The sequence below is a fragment of the Orbicella faveolata genome, unplaced genomic scaffold (assembly GCF_042242905.1).
Source record: "Orbicella faveolata isolate gen_17 unplaced genomic scaffold, um_ofav_v1 contig_14, whole genome shotgun sequence".
Lineage (NCBI taxonomy): Eukaryota > Metazoa > Cnidaria > Anthozoa > Scleractinia > Merulinidae > Orbicella > Orbicella faveolata.
In genome coordinates this window covers 479,087-495,860 of record NW_028301541.1, presented here as the reverse complement: position 1 = coordinate 495,860, position 16,774 = coordinate 479,087, and the positions used below count along the sequence as shown (strand labels likewise).

The 16,774-nt window shown below is 37.3% G+C and overlaps 2 protein-coding genes across 2 annotated transcripts in view; one reads left to right on the top strand and one right to left on the bottom strand.

The window, feature by feature from the left end:
* Positions 1–1,278: 1,278 nt before the first annotated feature.
* LOC149113559 (C-type lectin domain family 4 member E-like) lies at positions 1,279–4,751 on the bottom strand. Its single transcript, XM_089287683.1, has 3 exons — positions 4,609–4,751; positions 4,375–4,445; positions 1,279–1,749 (listed from the first exon to the last, which is right to left on the bottom strand). The coding sequence occupies exons 2-3, from the start codon at positions 4,436–4,438 to the stop codon at positions 1,298–1,300; spliced, it is 516 nt and encodes a 171-aa protein (XP_089143809.1). The 5' UTR covers positions 4,439–4,445; positions 4,609–4,751; the 3' UTR covers positions 1,279–1,297.
* A 9,495-nt stretch (positions 4,752–14,246) lies between these two features.
* Positions 14,247–16,774, top strand: part of LOC110062758 (collagen alpha-3(VI) chain-like) — a 41,704-nt gene continuing 39,176 nt past the window's right edge. Inside the window, exons 1-2 of the mRNA XM_089286103.1 lie at positions 14,247–14,393; positions 14,998–15,150. Of these exons, the coding sequence (XP_089142229.1) occupies positions 15,075–15,150 (76 nt within the window). The 5' untranslated portion in view covers positions 14,247–14,393; positions 14,998–15,074. The remainder of the gene's footprint in view (positions 14,394–14,997; positions 15,151–16,774) is intronic.

Sequence of the window (16,774 nt, the reverse complement as noted above, 5' to 3'; positions counted from 1 at the left end):
CAACTTTTGACAAGCATGATAAGACGCAACTTTTGGCAAAATTTAAAAAAATTCTGTAGGTAGGGTTCGGAGCCACCCTAAATTTTCGAAAATTTCGAAAAGTCGATAATATAAAAATATTTCACCCTGCCGTTTTTGAATTATAAGTCCCTAAAGCTGTAATTAAGGGTGTTTTCAGGAGGTAATACTGTTGCTATAGTAACCTATTGCGTCACGAAAATGATAACAACGTGTTTACAAATGATTGGCCAATTTTTTTGATACCATGATTGTAGCATCAAGTGATAAAGAGTAGTTATAACGACCCATCAACATCTAAGTGTTGGAACTGTTTTGAGCCACCTTGAGGTTCGTGTCTATGCCGAAAAATACAAGTGATTCGAGGATATACCATCAACCGTCAAGCACTCGAAAGCTTTGTATAAGTAGGACCAACTAGTATAAGTTAGCAAGGGAAAACAAAATTTTTATTGCCAAGTCAATAATTCCAACATTTGTGCGTTGCACTGAGGATTTTTCAAACGTATATTGGTTATAAGGGATATTAAATATAACAAAAACTTTCCCTCGCCGAGGCTTTGAAGAATAAAACAAAATAAATAACATCGAATTTTAGGGATGGATAAATGACAAATAAATCAATCATTTTCTTGCCGCAATCCATAAAAATTTGCCCGTCACAGATGATAAGTTGGGTTACGACCAGATCCTCTATTCGTCGCCAACATCAGACGTTGGTTGATTCTTTTTTTTTGGGGGGGGGGGGGGGGGAGGGGGGGAGAGATTCCTTACTGGATTTTCCTCAAGCACTCGGGATATTATGATTATTATTTCATCGTTAGCTTAAAACGCATCTGAAGTTCCCAGATCATTTTCTCTTCCAGATCTGACTTTGGACTGGAATTTACTTCCATTATGATACTCCACTGAATTGGTTCTGGCCTTAGCTAATGTTCTTGGTCACATGTTTAAAATATTGGTTCAATACTCTAGGAAATCCGCTGCAGCAGTGGTTTTCACAATTTCTAACCAAAAGTGCTATAGATGACGTTATCACCATAGAAAATTTGACACTTGCGCCGCTTTCTTGGCCAATGAGTACAAATAAAGAAAATCCAAATGCTATTAACTTAATCCGAAAATTAATGGTATTAAACATTACAAATGTAGAAACCATTGTTCCTCTGTAATCTAGTTGTTTTATCTTGCTTACAGTTTACATCTACTAATAGTGATTTCAAACAATTAAAGTAATAAGTAAGATGAACTCACAGTTAATCTTGGTTTAAAGAAATCTTTAATAATTTTCACAGATGTATCCACGTTTTGACGTCAGTCCTTTACCCCCCTCTTTTTGATTGCACACAATATCATTAAAGTGCCCTTGGGTCCCTGAATCGGGATACCAGATTTCCCCACAAAGTTCTGCCAAGGGACCTTTAGAGGGCTGACCGCGCTGCCAGCGGCTGTCATCTGTGGCCACAGTGACACCAGGAGACCCTGCCTCGGTCCATTTCCACATTCCACTTTCTTTACGGAGTCCAATGTAATAGTGAGTGTAACTTCCGGTCTCCTTCACTTTTTGTTTTAGGTAGCCCTTGACTTTCTTCCACTCGTCAGTCGTTTCCATGGTAACTAGGTGAGCTCCCATTTCACGACATGCGTCACGGGCCTCGTTCCATGTACTGTCAACGTCATGGAATGTGTAGCAGTTGTTCACATTACTGGCGCTACTTGAACCTTCTGTCGCTGAAATATTCAATCACGCAGTCAAATAAGAATCTTAATCATAAAAACAATCAATTCTTTTCCCATTTTTAGTTCATGGATGACGTCATCTATGGGCCTTTGCAAGCACTTTGATGGCGCTTACTCACTCACTCACTCACTCCATTCTAATTTATTTATTTATTGAACCGGATTAAACAATTTCCCCATTCCTCCCCTGCTTATTACTGTTTTTGTCAAAGAGTATTCAGCTCATGTTTGGCAGGTTTTAGAGGGGACCAGAAAGGTGTAAGTTTTGGTCCGATATTCGGGAGAGCCTGGGTGCGAGTTCCGAAGACCTCTAAAATTGAGATCGGCCATTTTGCTACTAATGTGTTTCGCATTTTAAATATTTAGTATTTTGCCTATGGGCGTTTGCTAACACGTAGATGAAAGCTGAGAGAGGTATTTATGCTTGTGGTCATGTATCGGTCACAACAGCGCGGCCGGAGAGTTCAAAGAATTGATTCAAGACAAAGTTAGGAAGTGAGATGGTGTTTAGTAGACGCGGAATTTGAAGCGAAGCTTTTTTCTTGGTTAGAGAATTTGATGGTTTCCACTCGCTTTCTCTCCTTGTAGATTCCAAGGTAAGCCAAGTTCTTGTTAAGTTTACGCTTCACTATTTCTGTATTGTATTATTTTTTCATGCACACATTGAAATTCTGACGGTGCTGGTATCGGAAGATTTAATTTTTATTTTAAAATAAGCTTACTTCTAACAAAAAATTCAAATTGCTTTATCTCAGTTTAATTTTGTTCTTCACACTACATTTCTTCTGTATTCTATGCAGTTTGACCAGAGTGAACATTTCTTCATGGATGGTGTACAAGTCAGCATCCACGATCGAGTAAATATACTTTAAAATTTGAGTGATGGATAGACAAATTAACTCTGTGTAGATCTACTTTTTGCGAGAGAGATTTACTGTAGAATCATGTTAAACACAAGCCATGTCAAACACGTATGGTGGTTGGTAATGTGTGTGGAGTTTTATTTTGCTTCTAGAAAAGATATATGTAAACAATTGAATCAAAACTTGAAATAAATATAAATTGTACCCGTCAACAGTCCTTTTGAATATATCTGCATTGCTGGTGAAATTGACACAAACAATTTCCAAGATAGGAATGATTTCCATGGGAGGGATGCTGAAAACTGTCTGAAATGATTCTTATAATATGCCGAGAAATACTTTCCTCTCTATTCCCGTTTACCAGCTGGCTAGAATCAGATTGTTTACGTTTGCCACGGCATGAAATAAACAAGAGCTCGGCAATATCCGCGTCCCACTAAAATAAACTAAATTGCGCAAAATATTCTTGGTATTCTCAAGATCATTGTCTTAAAATTATGGATGACAAAACCGTGTGACATACTTCCTACGTAAATACAATATAGCCGTTTCATAATGCAACATTTGAATGTTAACTGAACAAGCACCACAACCAAGTTACCTTGACCCAATTTGGGACTGGTGAATATGGTGGATTCTCATTTAATGACCTCATTGTGCAACATACTGTAGAAGGTATTTGACGCTATTCTCTCAGAGGAGAGTTAGAAGCTATGATGACTTGTACAATAGCAATGTTCCAGTGTCACTCAAAATATTCCATTTCATTTGAAAATTTATAAGCAGGCTGTCTGTAATTTAATTTTTGTATACTTACCTAGTTACACTGTACATGTACTACTTGAGCTTTCAAAAAGTTATTTCAAACATTACCAGCTATAAACTAATAATATTAAATAAATGTAAGCAAGCACATCCATGCTCTGTGGACCTATATTTTGCCTTGTCGTGGATTCTTCAACGTTCCAAATAACTTTCAATACTCCCAATCCACCAATTGCTATTTCTTATTCGACTACTTTTTTCTAGACTAATCCAAATCATCCATGAGCTGGCTGATTAACTACATTTGCTGCGATATGTAGCCACCCTCTAATAATAACCTTCCAACAAAACCCAGGTCTTTGTGAGTGGGTCAACGGTGGCAATGTGTTTGGAAATACCGTGGGGTCTCTTACACGTTCCCGAACAGCTCTTATCCTGCATAGGTCTTTTATATCTTGCAGCTGCAAGGCACAACGCGCAAGCTTAAATGCTAACTGCAGATTCTGGCCAAGCCGTGAGATAGAATCAGATGGATCCAAACAAGGTACCCGGATGTAAAACTGAAACGTTCTCAGCTGACTAAGTAAAGCAAGCAAGGACGGAGCTTACCTAATCACAACTAGGTGAAAAGAACTGTCTTAACAAAGAGTTAACTTTAAGCATTACTTTGAAATAAAAAGCTTGACTCTACAAAAAGAAAGTGGTTTGCTGAGAACAAATTTTAAGACACAAGCTTTGGCTAATTCTGTCGGCCTCCTGGCTGATTTGTTTCTCGCTTGCGTCACTGACAGCTTAGCTCACTTGGGGTAGTCTGGAATATTCATTTTGGAATATTATAAACATACGAATATTGGGATGTAAGCGTTTGTTTAGTGACTTTTTTTAATTTTTGATCAGTTGAAATATATTAGATCATTTGTTCTGTTTCCGGAGGCAGAATACATGAAATGCCAATAAATCCCATGCCAATAAATTCGAAAGTTCTAACCTTTTGATAGATGTAAAACAAGAAAGAACATCACAATGAACTTGAAAACCACCACTGACTTCATCTTCAACCTTAAAAAGACCAAGTTAAAATTAGACAAAAACTATCTACATCTTTCTGCTGACTTTCAGTTACAATCCAGGTTGAATAATCGTGTTAACAAATTAACAGTAGATGACATTAGAAAAATCAAAACACGCAAATACTAAGTAAGACGGTACTCTTGTAACTTACGTTGGACGATTACACTTTGTTTCCTGACTTTTAGAGTGAAAACGTACTAAGCGAATCAGCACTCTAACCTTACTGAACGTGCACAAGAATATGACTCTATTCTAGCTCCACAAGGAACTTTTTCTACGTGACATAACTGTTTACAGGTCTTGCACAGTTAATGCTTGGCTAGGTTCGTGTCTTGTCACGCTGCCTGCTGCAAGACAAACAACTTAACGAAGAGAGCAGAGTGAAGAGAGCAGTATGTTAGGGAAACGTCGTTTATTTATTAAACATCTTCAAATGAAAACTCTTTCCTAGTAAATCAAAGTGCACTCAATCAAATAACAACGAAATTGTAGAAAAAAAATATATTCTTCCTGTTCCAAACGGTTCGATTTATTTGTGTCAAAAACAAAAGTTGGTGTTCGATTTGAGTGTTTCCTGATCGTAACCCTTATAAATTTGGAGTAAGTGTGACATATGCAGGTAGTTGCCCTCTGGGCAGGTCAATAAGACTTCACCTTTGGTTAACAGAAGAATGGACACCAGACTAAGCAAGTCGTCAGTTAGAAGTTTCTAAGAACTGAACTGAAATGAAAATCACTGTCGAGAAAATAAGCACGAACAGCACTGTGTATCAAGTAGTTTATTCAAATTAAATCTCAACTCTCTACTTGTAACGGTTATCAGGCTGGTGTGTCCTTAATTATGAGATATTTTTATGATTTTATTTCTCTGTTTACTTTCTGTTTGTTTCTTTTTTCTCGGTTTAAAAATACTTTGCCGCGTATCTTATTTTTAGCTCTCTTCTCTGTGCTTAGAAGTGTCATGAAGCATTTTTTTTCCGCTCTCAAACTATTGTATTACAAAAAAAACTTCTTATTCCAGTGTCTAGAAAGCAATTTTTGGCTAGAAATGTTTCCTAGAAACTAAACAAGCTAAATTTAGAGCTTACATCATCAAGAAAACATACGACATAGAACCTGAATGCAGGTCCTTTGAAATATTTCTGCCAGCTTCGTTTTGGAGGTTGAAGTTTCACCATTAAGTGTTTCCTCCTTGACGTATCATTAAATATTAAGTGTCTGGGTGGTTTAATGTTTCGCAGTCACCTTATAATTGGTATTTTCTGTGAACCGGCATTAGCCTGTAGGAGCTTAGCAGACACTGAGGAACACTTCTTCAACGAAGACCACAAAACAAATCTTGAGTTATCCGTTTTCTTGAGTAAGGTACGTTCGAATTTGATTCTTTCACATGCTGATTTCGTCTTGTTAAGTTATTGTCGTTTTCACTATATTTTTAAACCTTTCATCAAATCAAATAAATGCGATATTTATCGGTTGGGAATGCCAATATTTAAACTAAACCACAAAATCAGGTAGATCAGACTCAGTTTCGGGTCAGCTCATATATCAACGGGCAGTAATTGTTAATTCTACAAGTATTTATTTCGTGAGAGAAATCACGCGATAAAAGATACTATTATTTAAAAGCACGGTAAACTTTTAAGAAACCTTAAATAAGGACAGCACCATATTTGAAATGATAAAAAAACTTGCTTAACTGGGAAATTTTATCTCGAAAGTACTCGAAATCTATTTCCTTGTAAAGCGTTTCAGTGGCAATTTTTGAAAAGCAACTAAAAGATTTCAAGAGAGAGACTCGATGTCACAGAATTGAAAGTACAAAATATCCTGAGGATCTGCCATCGGCGATCTCAACCACAATCATGATCACGACTTCGGCCATTTGAGATCTCCAAACTTGGTATACCAAAAAGTAATTCAGTGCAAATAGAACACTGGTATCCACAAATGGAAGCTGCCTGTATTTCAGTCGTGACCAACAAAAACATTGTTCTCAAGATATATTCTTATAAAGTTTTTCATTAATTAGCACTAGGTAGTATCTTTCTAGTTATATAGAATAGATAATTGTAGAAGTTTTCGGACTTCTGGCCAAGTGCTCTTATCATTGAAATTAATTTTTCCATTTCTTATTTTCAATACGTTCAAAACTTCTCGTGACCACTTTTCTTTCAGACAAACTGCAATGATTTCCCCGTTATGTCAGAGCAGTACTTATTTTTTTCAAGTCGTTCCCTGAAGGAATCAAATCTTGTTTATTCAATACTTTTCCCATTGAGAATAATGAAAAGTCCGCACTGTGAACATTTCTGATCATCAGGTCGATTATCATTTGTTGAAACAATAATTCGATTAAAAAAAAAAACTACCTTTGTCGCCCTTCTTTGATCAGCTTAAACCTCATGTGTGTCAGTAGTAAGATATAAAACAAACCATTTCTTTAAAACAAGTCGAACACGTTATTATCATTAAAATATATAGTTATATTTCTTGATCAAGAAATATAATTTGAAACTGAACCATTTTTTGACGAATGTGTCACGTGGCAACAAATCCAGGCCTCTTACATAGATCTTCCCACGAGCTTTCAAACTCTTCTTGGTTTAGTTTGTCAACTTACAATGAGTGTTAAATTTCTCGCACGCTGATTGGCTTACCCCTATCATGAATGATGACGCCATCACTTGCCTTATTTGATAAATGCCGTCAACTTTTTTCCAGTATGTTATCAATTAGAGAGCAGACGCATAATAAGCTGGCAACAATTTTTTAAGTACAGTGAGAAAATGGATCTAATAGATTTCTTGTTCAATTTTCTCATTTTACTTATGAAGTTTAATCATTTTAGACCACCCGCTTCGTTATCGAAATATAATTACCCTGTAAACAAGCATATATAATGAAAATGTCTTGTCAGAGCAATTCATACCAGTAAAGCAATATTTTACTACTGTTAAAGCTGTGCTACTTGCAGACATCTGTATCTTGTTAAACTAGCGATATTTTAATTTGATTAGTTCTACAATCACGTCATTAACTACCTGTCATGTTCTCTTTACACAGGACAGAGATGAAGATTGTCTTCACCGTTTTTGTGGGATGGGCAATGTTTCTAATGGGCTTGCACTTCGGTAACTTTCCTTTTTATATTTTATGCATCTTACAAAAAAACGACATCAAACAAAACATGGCGGAGAAAAATTCAGACTACAACACAAACTCCAAATTGTTTTCTTACTAATTTTACATTTGTTTTCAATTTGAAGCATTTCTTCTTTAAATTTTTATTTGTGGAATAACATGGCTCTGGAATAATGAAAAATATTGGATCATGGAAATTGTTTGCGCTTTTAATTAGCGTTCTGGGCCTACAACTAGTAAGTAAGTAAGTAACCTTTATTTAAACACGATTAGTAATTAAGCTTGCAGCTTGTGGGCTTGTGTGTAAATAAACAATAAAGAATAATTACAAAATAAGAATTAAAAAATATATTTTGTAACGTTTCGCTAATTACACTGGAGTGGGTGATTAGAGTATAAATTTACAATGTAAGATGTAATCTAGTTTGAATAACAATTTGCAGCTAATAATAATTTACCTAACTATTAACATTATGTGACTAATAAACGTATACCAATGGGCAGTCGGGTCATCTTCTGCAGTATATATTCGCAAAGCTAATGTCCCTGACCAAAGTAAGATTATTGATCATCTTAGAGAAGCTGTTTACAGTGTTTGCCATTTGGCATCCAATCGGTAAAAAATTCCACAGAATTGTACCTCTGTAAGATACGGAGGATTTCTTGATATTTGATTTAAAATGAGGGATTTCCAGCTTAAGCCTGTTTCTTAGATTATAGGAGGATTGTGATTTTGCAATGCGTGCAGTCATACAGGGTGGTGAATCATTGTAGTACAATTTATAAATTAGTTTCAGAATGGAGTTCTTATAATAGGGTCTTAGAGTGTCCCATTTGGCCATGGTGAGGGCTTCAACTGATGGTAGGTCTTTAGGAAAGTTGAAAATAAGCCTTGCTGCTCTGCAGTGTAGTCTTTCGAGTGAGTCGAAGTCATCTGAGCGATTCGTGCCTCCCCATACGGATATACCGTACGTGACTGCAGGGATTATAACTTTGAAATGTAGGTTTAAGTGATCTTGCTTAGGTAAAAATCTGCTCTTCTTTATGAGACTCAATTTGTTGACGAAGCTCTTCTTTAGTCCCTTAATATGTGCTGACCAGTTCAATTTATCGTCAATATCGACACCCAAGAGTCGACTTTGTGTGACCCGTTCCAGAATGTTGTTTCCAAGGTATATGGGTGGGTGGGGGCCTGTAAAGGATCCTCTGTGGATTAGCATGTATCAGTTGATTTCTTCGGGTGCGGGGTCAGCTAATTTCTCACAAACCACGCATACAACTCGGTTAGGGATTGATTTAGCGCAGCAGCGACCTCGTCTATGCTCTTCCCTATGCAGTAGATGGTCGTATCATCAGCGTACATATGGATGGTCCCAGACTGAACTGACCCCACGAGATCGCTTGTGTAGAGAACAAATGGAGTGGGACCCAGGACACTTCCTTGTGGTACACCGGAAGACACCGAGCAAAATCTGGATCGTTGCCCGTTTAGGGCCGTGTACTGCAGCCTAGATGTTGGTAACTCGTCAGCCAATCTAGTAAGAGGCCACGTATTCCAAATTGACATTGAAGCTTGTTTAATAGGATGTCATGATCTACATAGTCAGAGGCTTTCTTAAAGTCGACAAATGCAGCACCCACCACGAGACCTGAGTCTATTGCATCTCTCCAAGTTTCTGTCAGGTGGACAAGGAGGAGCTCGGTGGAGTAGCCCTTTCGATATGCCCACTGATTATCTGTTGCCAGACGATTAAAGTTCAGTACATGGTCTATAATTGCATCGTTGACACATGATTCCAGAATTTGCTTGGTACGCTAAGAATAGAGAGAGGACGATAGTTTCCTCTGTGACTCTGTCCGTTTTGTCGTCTTTTTTATGTGCTATTGTCAATTTTGCCGTTTTCCACTCCTGGAAGACAACGCCTGTCTTGAAGCCTAAATTAAACAGAGATGTCAATAGGGGTACTACAGTTTATCCAAGCAGTTTAATTAACCTCGGAGCGATGTCATCTGGGCCGGTTGCCTTGTTCGTTTTTAAATTCGTTATTTTATTTTTAACAGTACTTTCTTGTATTCTGATGACATCTAAGATTGGTATGCCTGTTGGGTCGATCTCTGTGTGTGCTTCAGTTTGAAGTACCGGTAACTGCGCTGCTAGTGTCGCGCCAATCGAAGAAAAGTAAGCATTCATCGTGTTTGCTTTTTCCACGTCGCAAACAGCCAGACTTCCGTCGTCCCGTGTCAGGGGCCCAATTGGTTTATGGCATTTGGACAGATTTGTTGCTTCTCTCACGAGTCTCCAGTGAGCGCTGGAAGTTTTGACCTCGTTGACTTTGTCTTTGAAATACTCCGCTTTCGCACTCCTTACCTCAGCTGTGATGATATTTTGTAGATATTTATATTCCCGCCATCTTTGATTGTCGCTCGTGTTGACCGCATCCTTGTAGAGCTTAAATCTCCCGCTCACTTTACTCCTGATATCGTTATTGATGAAAAATTGTGTGGAAAATTGTTAAGATTGCATTATCATTCAGACACCTTTTAAACTATTTACTGTGACATTTTTCTACATGATCATATAATTCAATTAATTAATTTTCTCGTCCATTTTTTTGATTCTTTAACAGTTGTTAAAAATATTGCGTAGTCTTGATTTATCTCTTATTTCAGGATAAGAGCATTTGGATAATAGCGTTTTAAAATTTTTAATATAAAAATGTCTTTTACCAGGTGGAGCATCATCTACCAAATATAATCGACTAAAGGAAACAAGTCTAGGAGAGGGTAAGCTGAGTTTTTTCGTGAACCACATGTTACTATTATGGACTTTTTATGGTGCTCCTCCAATCAGGAACACGTATTTTGATTGATGACATAATGCCTTGTCAAAATGTTTCCCCTAAATCATGACGCGAAGAGTCTTATGGGCGGGCAGGATCTTAATTTTGCAGCGTGACTGAATTAATATCATCATGAACAAAATCTCGATTTAACTCGTAAATTGCTATATTAGATAAATGAGAAACATTATTTTGTTTGTTTCTAGTAGACGACCTTTCGAGGTGTGAGAAACAAGAATATTGATTTTGCTTGTTTTTCGCTGACCGCAATAAAGAAAGCTGCCATCTAACGGGGGCCACGCTTTGTAATGATATTCACGAAAGGTTGGAAGTTTTTCAACAATGTATTTTTCAGAGGCAAAAGGAGAGAAGAGGGCGTGTCCAGGTGTACCTGACAATGCAAGGACAAATCTGTTGGAACAATTGATAAAAGATGTGACAGGCAGACCTAACGTTTGTAATCTTTTCACTTACGGCTGTCGGTGTGGTCCACGTGGACATGGAAGATACGTGGACAACTTTGATTAGTAAGTTTGACCTTGCTTTATACCATGGAAGTCAAGAAGCAACGGTGCTATAGGACTGAAAATTACTTTCTTTCATAGGCCGTATTATTTCAAGGTAATAGCAAGTTGGATCGCAGCTTTTAGTGTATACGTAAAAAATCCGGTGCGATTAGAGAGGAATACTGGCGGCAAGTAAACCAAATTATTATCACCACACTGCCAGATTTTAGGGAAATTTTAGGAAGCAAGTACAAGAAAATTTAATGTTAGTATTGCTTTCTGCGGTCATCCTTACGTCATAAATTATGAAAGAACGAAAATTTTTCTTCGAGCAGGCATAAATTACAAAAGCCTCTGGGCGTCATCAAAGTTGTCACGAATTGGAAACTTTTGCCAATTATAATACCAGCATCAGCTTCACGGTTTTTGTTTTTCTTTTAATTACTCACTTACCGTATATTTCTTTTTATCATTGATGTCTTCTCCTTCTCTGCCCTTCCATTTCTTTCCTTTTTTCTTGCTTACTTCTTCTTTTACGTGTAAATATAATGTACTTCAATCAGTCAACAACTTTATTCCTGTGCCGTCACTACTAGCCGACTGGCCCTACAGGGAGCCTATTGACTGCGAACACTTTTAAATACTTAAGAGCAAATTCCCACAAAAATCAAACAAAATCAAATTTCTGCGGCAAGGCTAGAAAATTCAAATTCACTCGTCTTTTGCATAAAGCTAGCCCCTAGCAAGAGTGCAAACAAGCTGTAGTTTTTTCTTTGAAATAGCTTTGTCTTTCCGAGAAAAACGACATTTTCGATTTAACCTTCAGACTCAATTTCATGTAAGTTGGCGAGCCCCAACTGGGCTGAAAATCGGCTGAAAATCGACCATCTTCATTTGATTCGCATTTCGAACCATTGAGCGCAGAAAAGTTGTGATACAAACAACTTATTGCAGAACTATTCCTTGTCTAAGAAAGGACAATTTCAAGAATATTGGATTAATCTCAGTATTTGACGGTAAACAAAACCAGAATGTTTTCCAAAATTGAGTTAGTCAGTCGGTGAAAAGAATTGTCATTTTGACCATGTGTCATGTCTCGGAATTCCACAAGATTTTAGATTCTAACTATGCTAGGATAGGTCTTTCAATATATGTAAAGTTTAGTTTGGGCAAATTATTAGGTACTCGTCAAAAAATTATTCAAAATCGTTCACAAAAGACACAAAATCACGCCAGCAGCTACCGAGTGCGTGACCAAAAGTATCATCAGCATATCGGCATTTAATACTTCAGTTCGAAACGTCAGCATGACCAAGCAGTATAAATGACATACACATAAAAATAACATGTTCAGCTACTTCGGTTTGTAGTATCCTGAATCTTGCAAACTGATTCTTTCCATGCATTTGTCAGTACTCATATCCGACTTCGAGAAGAAAAACAATTACTGTCACAAGTCCCATGAATGTGCTATTGGATGTATCAGTCTATCTGTGTCATTTGTGTCGTTTGATTAAGCCAGTAGTAACTGCTAAAGCGTTTTTCCACGTGTGACCTTCGGGTTCCCATTTTGAAGACGTTTGAAAGGCCTCCATTTTGACTGAAGATGTCTATCCGAGACCGGTGCGTTACAACATATTTTTCGTGGGGGTGAGGGTCGGGATTTCAGAGCTTTAAACAGAGTTACTTTTCTTTGTTTAAATTTTAAGCCACAAAAACCTTGTTATTGTGTAGAATTTTATCGCTTTACCTAGGAAAGGAGGCCCTGAGTTAGAACTAACATCGAGATATTGGAACAATTCTAACGCTTTTTCTTTCGGAAATAATTCCCACTCTACCACTACCCCGTGTGCAAAGACTTTTGCTGGACAATATGCAAATAAGAGACGCGGAGCGATCGAAGACGGCGGCTTATTTGTTATTGCTAATTACTGTCGATTTCTGCCTGAAAGCAGGTTAAATGATTGTACCGAACAACAAAACGGAAAACGTAGGAACATTTACATAAAAACTTGGTAATATTGAGCGATTTGGGGAATTCAAATTCACCAGACAAATACGTACAGGCCGATGCAAAGCTGATGGAACAACGTTGAAATGGCGGGATGGGAATGTTGTTTGATAGTCAAAACATGACAACCCAGCTAAGGTAAACATATTTATATTGTTTTATGCTTAAGTCGTGCTGATATTCCTGTGATATTTCGAATTGAAGTGATTTAATGACAAAAACAATGATAGCACTTTTGGTCACGCATTCGACTACTTGCGTTATTTTAATTTTTTTGTGTGTGAGTTGAATAATTTTTTGACGAGTGCCTAATCATTTGCCCAAACTAAACTTTACATATATTGAAAGACCTATCCTAGTATAGTTAGAATCTAAAATCTTTTGGAATTCCGAGACCTGGCACATGGTCAAAGTGACAATTCTTTTTTCACTGACTGACGAAGTCATCGTTGGAGAACACTTTGCTTTTGTTTACCGCCAAATAGTTGGATTAATCCAATATTCTGAAAACTAGGCTTTTTTGGACAAGGAATAGTTCTGCATTAAGTTGGTTGTATTACAACTTTTCTGCGCTCAATACTTGCGAAATGCGAATCGAATGAAAATGGTCGATTTTCAGCCCAGTTAGCACTCGTTAGATTGATGTCTGGACATGAAATCGATAATGTCCTTTTTCTCGGAAATACCAAGATATTTGAAGAAAAAAACTACATAGCGTTTTTACTTTTACTAAGGCCCAGTTCAGACGCCGAACTTTCCATTAGCCGAACCAAATACATTGAATTAAGTACATGAAAAGTTCGGCGTTTGCATCAGTTAAGAACGGCTATTTGAATTTGGAACGGCCCAGCCGTTCTTCCCGCCTAGCTCAGCCGGAAATTTCGGCTTTGGAACGGCTTTGATTCAGACGTCGAACTTTTCATGAGCCGAATCTAATGCATAAATTATTATAACGTATTTTACAAGCAGTTTTTACTTTGCCTGAAAATCGCTGACATTTTCGATGTAATTTGGTTTAAACTAAATAAAGTTCGGCGAATTAAGTTCGACGTCTGAATCAACAGGTGTAGTTTTGATAATTTGGGTCGCTCCAAATTCGAATTAAGTTCGGCTCATGAAAAGTTCGGCGTCTGAACTGGGCCTAAGGCCTACTTACATGCAACAGTACCGAACTATTTTTTATTTTTGTGTACACTTGCTCTTAAAAAGCAAATTCATGTAAATATAACTATGACTTGAACTTGAACTATTTTGTGCCCCTCTTCTAACTTTTCTCTGTTCCATTTCTTTGTTTATTTCTTTAGCTGCTGCAAAGTTCATGACCTTTGTGTTGAAGACTTCAGCACTAATAAGGACAAGTGTGATGTTGGTGATACAAAAAAAGCAGAGTTTTTGAGGAAAGATTTCAAATACAACAAAGCTACCAACAAATGTTGTAAGTAATGTAAAGTTGTTCAGGGATTTACCACTTACAGGCCCTAGTCAGTCACACCTTTGTTTTTGTTCACATGCTAGAGTTTGGCTATTATGTTTTGTTCTGAGTATGTCAAAAGTAGGGAAATCACTGTGAAACTACTAAAGATAATTAAACATACTTCGAGAAGACAACTTACGGAAAAGCAATAAAATTTCACTTTACCATGCAATATTAATCATTTTCATGGCCTCGAGATGAGAAAAAAAATTGTTGTAGTCGCCGTGATGTGTGTGCGTGTAAGAGAGTGAGATTTTATTTGCTCGGTTTATTCATTTACTTTCTTTTGCTTCTTGTCCTTTGATTGTAAGATGTTAGGAGAAACTAGATGAGACCCTTTGCCTAAGGAAACCAAAATTTATCTCAGTAAGGAAATAAAAAAAGAGAGAAAAAAATTTTCATAGCCAAACCAAGCAGTAGATTGCTTGAAGACAAAATTTTTCTTCTTTCATTACTTCACTGGGGTGTATTGTAAAATATTGCATAACTAACATCGGTGATGATCTTAGCTCCTGCTTATTAGTCAATACTATTAGTGAAATGGACCTTATCTTTATTACTGTAGCTCCACTGAGTGAATATCGTGAAGGAAGTGATGAGGAGAAGCGGTGTAGGCATGCTTTATGTCTCTGTGATCTGGAAATGGTTCGTTGTATGGGACACAACAAAAATGAGATTGACGCTGCCAAGATCTCATATCAGCAGTGTAATGTCACAGGTAAGATTTAGTTCCAGGACGAAATGATTTGCATGGTAATTCATACTTATTATCTTGTTTCCCATTTCTTAGCAAACGTTTGGTTAACTATAAAGACCGACCGAGTGGAAAGTTCAGTTAAAACGTTAAAGAGATCTTTGCATTGTTAAATCGAAAAACATCGAAGTTCATTATATACCATACACGTTTTCGTTAAAGATGCAAAATCGTTGACAATATTTCTGTCGTACTCTAAATTATCACCACGTAAGTTTTGAAATTTCACTTACAACCGAGTAATGTGGAGTGTATATGTGTAGACTGTGTAGCCTATGTCCTGGTGTAGAAAAACTGATGAATCAACTTGTCAGACTTGTGTAGAAACGCCCACTATTCAACTTCTTTTAACCGTTGACCAAAGTGAATTTAAAATTGAAAAAACACAATAGACCGTCTATTCATTCTACTAATAGGAAACACTACCACTAAAACAAATCGCTTGGCAAATCGTGTCTCCTCCATCTAAACAAGTTCGATCAGCGACACTTAGACTACGATAGCGACTTTGGTGAGCAAATAACTGCGATATCTCCATCTATTGGTCAGCTTATTCACTAAAAAGTTAAAAAGTAGTGAACGAGGGAGTGAGATTTAATGTCGTACTTACATTCCGAGAATGACTTAATTTTCCGAGTGAACAGGACAAATTTTCAACCCACTTCAGCAAAAACCCTACGCCAGTCGACTTCTCTTTCTTTTGGGATGGAAAATGAAAACACAGCAGTAAAAAATCGTTGTCAGTTGGCAAACTCAAGTAGGATCGAATGCATTCAAAACCACAGCTCTTTCAAAAATAAATTACAATTCAACCAGAGCCCCACTGACAGTGGAACCTCGTTAATACGGTCACCAACGGGCCATAAAAATATGGCCGTATTAATGGGGTGTTCGTATTAACTGGGTGGGGTCAAACTTCACGACTGATCTAAATTGAGTAACATATTAACAAATATATCGCAATTGCACTTCTACATAACTATTCTGAAGTAAGTATCCGGTATGCAGATATAATTACATAAAATATTGGAAGATAAACATAACTGGTTTGAGTGGCCGTATGTTACCAGTTACCTGTCCACATGTCTCCACACTGCCCTGTCTCTGGCTGAGGCTCACATCTCATTCCATGTTCCCCATTCACCAGCCTGTCTTTCCTTCTCGACGATGTGATCTTTGGTCTTCCAGGTTTCTTTTTTCCTTCAGGGGCAGACAGACAGTTATTGTTTTCTTTCCTGAGAATGTGACTGATGTTGAGTGGCCGTATAAATGGAGTAAAATTGTAAAGGATTGTACAGGCTGGGATTTCAGAATGTGGTCGATGGCCGTATTAAGGTGGCTCCCTAGAGTATTTACGAACACTCTTCCTATTGAGCGCGAGTTAGAAAAGGAAACTTAGTTAATTTCTCTTAAAGTTTTCCCTGTAGAGATTTACTAGTATGGGTACTCTTAAAATAAGGCTTATTTTTTGGTTGTCAATATTTGGATTATGGCCGTCACCATGGCAACATCTCATCTAATGACAGGCAGACATATTCCCCATTTCGGCCTAAACACCTTAATATTTATAATTTCCTTCGGTGAAATT